Below are 2,805 nucleotides of genomic sequence, written 5' to 3'. Positions count from 1 at the left end.
GCGGGCGGCGCGGCGCGGCGCGGGGGGGCGGCGGCGGCCCTGTGACTCATGCCTGCGTCGAAGCAGATCAACCAGCGATTCACGCTTTAAAAAAGCAAATCCGAGTACTCGGGGAAAAAAAGGTCATCTCGCATTAAATTCCGTGGCGCGATTGGTATTCCGACGTCGTTTCTGGCGGAGTTTATAAGCGGTGAGTCGCTCCCCGGCTGGAGTCGCCCTGCCTGCTTGGACTCTGGGAGTGAGAGTGGTCCGCTTGTCCCCTCGGTAAGTCTCCTCTAAACTACATATTATTTCTCAAGCCTTTGGGAGAATCTTTCTGAGGATCTGGATTTTTTTTCCTTAAAACCGATTATGCATACCCACAGAGGAATAACGGGTATTTTGAGGCAGCCAGCGCCTAGACATGGTGCTAACCTGTTACTTCTCTTCCAGGCATTGTCTAGCGAATCTCTACTGCCTTAGGATTACTTTTCTTTCTTTCTCTCTCAAAGAAGTAAGATACCTGTTTCCCATTGAAATCATTGATCCGTTACGTTTACATGCGGGCGTGTAAATCCACCCAGCAACGAAAATGAATGAGTAGTTACCGATTTTTAAAAAGCAGCTAACAAAGAACATATTCATTACTGCGACCTTGACTTTCTTCATAAGGCGAATAAAATAAATCTCAGGTAGCCATAGGGACAAAGAGGTGAGCGGAACATTGGCTCGACGGTTTTCGATCAGCGACCAATTTTGGTTATCGAAGTACCGTGTCCGCCAGGAAAGAACTGAACATCTAGAGAGGAGCAAGGGCTAGTCCAGCATCTTCCACCAGACATGCTTTCTCCTGCCATTGGTGCCATTAAGGCTAACGCTTGTCTAGGAGAGCCCTGGTTTGCGTTTGAACAGCTGATTTGCTGCACACATGTGTGTGTAAATGCATATGTGTGTGACGCATGTAATCGGACTTGGGCAGAAACGCACCTTTGTTGTGGCATTGGTTTATATATCGGTCTTTCCTCGATGTTGTTAAGCCTGGCGTGTATTTCAGGGATTGGATGATAAGGCACAGAAATGGGCTCATTTTGGGATTGTAGGTCGCTCGGGCTGGTAATTTCAAAACCTGCTTTGTAAATTGGTTTTAATTTGACGCGAGGCGCATAATTGCCCTGCTCGTTGATATAATTGCGATAGACTTCACGGTCTGCTAAATCCGCCACTGCGCGCAGGAGGCAGCGCCTCGGCATCCAGCGGGGGCTTGTTTTGCTCTTCAGCCTGTCCCGGCATCTCCCTGTCGCCACTGCCGCCCCGCGGGCCAGGCCGGGCCGGGCGCGGCCGCCCGGGCTCCCCAGGCTGCAGCCCCGCGGGCGGCGCCCCGCCACCGCCGCTGCCACCTCGCCGGGACTTTAACTGCTTATTGCTGGCTGCAGCCTCCTGCCCTCTAGCATCTGAGCAGGACTCCTTGTGGTCCTCCAGGAGACCAGACCCCTAAAGCCACCTCTTCTCCCTTCCAGTGATTTTTTTCCTGCCCATCCCTCAGAGGAATATTGGAGGAAAAACCGGGCTCCGAGGACCGAGACTTTTCTGAACAGATGGCTTCCTCCGCTCCTTCGTCCTCCAACGACGCTCCGGACCCCACCCCAACTAATTTGCGACCCACAAGTAGGTTTTTTTCTTTCGCTCGTTTAAAACCTCTTGGCGGCTTTCTCCATCTAGGCTTGGAAATAGCGATTTCGGAACGAAACGATAAATCTGTGAGACCCTGTTCCGTGCCGCTGAGCAAGGTGCGGAAAGTGCTCTACACAAAGGAACCATCTTCCCGCTGTTAGCAGGAGAGGTGGGTCTGTAACATAGCAAAGATAAGACACAGGGAGGAAAAGCCCCCCTCAGCAGCCAGCCCTGGGTTTATCTTACACCATATCGGAGGGATTTAAACAATAAACCGAAGCCCCCAGATGGTCAAAAATCAGTGTGTTGAATGTGAAGAAAATGAATCAGTTAAAGGGCGAAGTTATACCAGWGGGTCGAGGAGGGTGTCCCCCCAGCCTTGCATTTTATAAATGCTAATGCTACTGCTTCCTTTCAGCGTACGCTGAAGCCTGTAATCAAGTGAAATTTGGATGCTAATTGTAGCTTTTAAAGCCTTGTATTCCTAATTGCTCTGAATTTGCCTTGAGTTATTGAGGTGTGAGTGGGAAGCAGAGGCTGCTGCAGGTGGATAGAGAATCGGTTTATAGCCCTGGCTAGGCAATTCAGACAGTCATCTACCAAAAATAAATAAATAAAGAGACTCGATACTATAAAGCATCAGAGACAAAGAGAGGGAAACAGTAAGAAATGAAAGGTTGTCAGGCACAGCAAAGTGGGGAATAGCTTTTTCCCTGAAAGCGCTGCCAGGGCTGTGAGGCATGAACATCGGAGTCATTATTGTGATTATTCTGCAACGGGGAAAAAAAAGAGCGGAGGGGGAAAGGCTGACAGGCAGCACCATGTCGAAAACCAGCTCTTTTTTTCAGATGAAGGTAATAGGCTGTTGCCTTTTACTGAGACGTTAGACGTAACAATCGAATTAACGGGCAGCACAGTTAAAAATTAAGTAACCTTCGCCAGAAGCGAAAAGCAGCGCCTTTTGCCTCTGCCTTTGCCCTTGAAGGCCTCTGCCTTTGTCGGGAGCGCGGCGGCGGGCGGCTGCCCCTGCGCGGCCGTCCGGGTGCGGCCCTCGCGGCTCGGCGCTGCCGGCGGCTCCAGGCTCTCGCGGCCGGCGCTGCCCCGCCGAGTCCGGCGAGCGCTTCACCCGCTTGTCCTCCCTCCTGCGGGGCAGCC

The 2,805-nt window shown here is 51.6% G+C and overlaps 1 protein-coding gene across 1 annotated transcript in view; it reads left to right on the top strand.

Annotated features, from left to right (window-relative positions):
- The first annotated feature begins 1,554 nt into the window (after positions 1–1,554).
- GAD1 (glutamate decarboxylase 1) overlaps positions 1,555–2,805 on the top strand; it is a 26,789-nt gene continuing 25,538 nt past the window's right edge. Inside the window, exon 1 of the mRNA XM_085321021.1 lies at positions 1,555–1,644. Coding sequence (XP_085177147.1) covers positions 1,575–1,644 — 70 coding nt within the window. The 5' untranslated portion in view covers positions 1,555–1,574. The remainder of the gene's footprint in view (positions 1,645–2,805) is intronic.

This window comes from Rhea americana, unplaced genomic scaffold (assembly GCF_003343005.1).
Source record: "Rhea americana isolate MKP2758 unplaced genomic scaffold, rheAme1 scaffold_12, whole genome shotgun sequence".
Classification (NCBI taxonomy): Eukaryota; Metazoa; Chordata; class Aves; order Rheiformes; family Rheidae; genus Rhea; species Rhea americana.
This window is presented reverse-complemented; position numbering and strand designations above follow the sequence as displayed.